The sequence below is a fragment of the Etheostoma spectabile genome, chromosome 7, assembly GCF_008692095.1.
Source record: "Etheostoma spectabile isolate EspeVRDwgs_2016 chromosome 7, UIUC_Espe_1.0, whole genome shotgun sequence".
NCBI classification, from domain to species: domain Eukaryota; kingdom Metazoa; phylum Chordata; class Actinopteri; order Perciformes; family Percidae; genus Etheostoma; species Etheostoma spectabile.
This window is the reverse complement of record NC_045739.1, coordinates 25,340,145-25,341,320: the sequence shown is the minus strand read 5'-3', so window position 1 is coordinate 25,341,320 and position 1,176 is coordinate 25,340,145. Positions and strand designations below refer to the sequence as shown.

General features: G+C 41.9%; 1 protein-coding gene across 1 annotated transcript in view; it reads right to left on the bottom strand.

Annotated features, from left to right (window-relative positions):
• Window positions 1-2: 2 nt before the first annotated feature.
• Window positions 3-1,176, bottom strand: part of enpp2l (ectonucleotide pyrophosphatase/phosphodiesterase 2-like) — a gene marked incomplete at its 3' end in the record, with an annotated part of 99,793 nt that continues 98,619 nt past the window's right edge. Inside the window, exon 25 of the mRNA XM_032521770.1 lies at window positions 3-122. Coding sequence (XP_032377661.1) covers window positions 3-122 — 120 coding nt within the window. The remainder of the gene's footprint in view (window positions 123-1,176) is intronic.

Here is a 1,176-nt window from a genome sequence, read left to right as displayed (position 1 = left end):
CTGGTGAAGGTGAGGTTGGTGGACCGGTAGAGGTCCAGGCCCGTCAGGATCTCCACGTCCCGGACTCGGGCCGTGTGGAGCTTCAGCAGGTCTTCCACCCACTGGGACTCGTCCTCGACACTCTGCAGAGACACAGACAGGAAGTGGTGTTATTGTTATTGCCACTATTCGTTTTAACCCCAACCGGCACGTCAGACACCGTCTACCAAGAGCCTGGGTCTGGGTCTAGGTCTAGGTCTGGGTCTAGGTCTAGGTCTGTCCCAGGTTTCTTCCTAAAAGGAAGTTTTTCCTCGCCACTGTCGCACTGTTGCTTGCTCTGGAGGAAACTACTAGACCTGTTGGGTCTTTGTAAATTATAGAGTGTGGTCTAGACCTGCTCTATCTGTAAAGGGTCTCCAGATAACTTGTTTTGAATTGATACTATAAATGCTGCTGTATTATGGATCTCCGTTGTGTTTAATGCATCAAAATAAAAAAAAACTGTTGAATTTCATGTGTTTGTGTGTATATATATTATACATACACTATATACATAAACAGTATATATATATAAACATACAGTATATATAAAAAAATGTCTTTCTTGAAAACAAAATAGTTGCATTATGAAGACAAACTGTCTTTTAATCATTTTTATATAGTTTTAAGGCAGTGTTTTGACACTTTTTAACAACCGTTTAAATGGTTTAAATCTTTGAAAGGTCATGAAACACACACCACACACACACACACACACTACACACACACACACTACACACTACACACTACACACACACACACACACACACACACACAGTAAATTAAAAACTGGGTGTTGAGAGCTGGGTGGCCCATCGAGCCTAAGTTGCCCCCCCCCCCTCTGGGAATTCTTTTTAAATGTGTTTTAAGATGTTTTTTAATGCCACGGCTCGGTTGAAAGCATCATCGTAGTCATATATTTAAATGTCCAGTTATTTTTTTTAGCACTGACTAAATGTAAGGCACTACTGTCTTAGAGCTCATTTAAATTCTGTTATCACAGAAACTACTGGGCTCTACATTACTGCTGCCATCAGTCTGGGACTGGGACCATTCTTCTGGGGGAAAACCCTGTCTATGGTCTTGAGTCTCTACAGCACGGGTGTCAAACTCAACTTCACTTAAGGGCCACACTGGAAAATAAGAATCACATCAAGG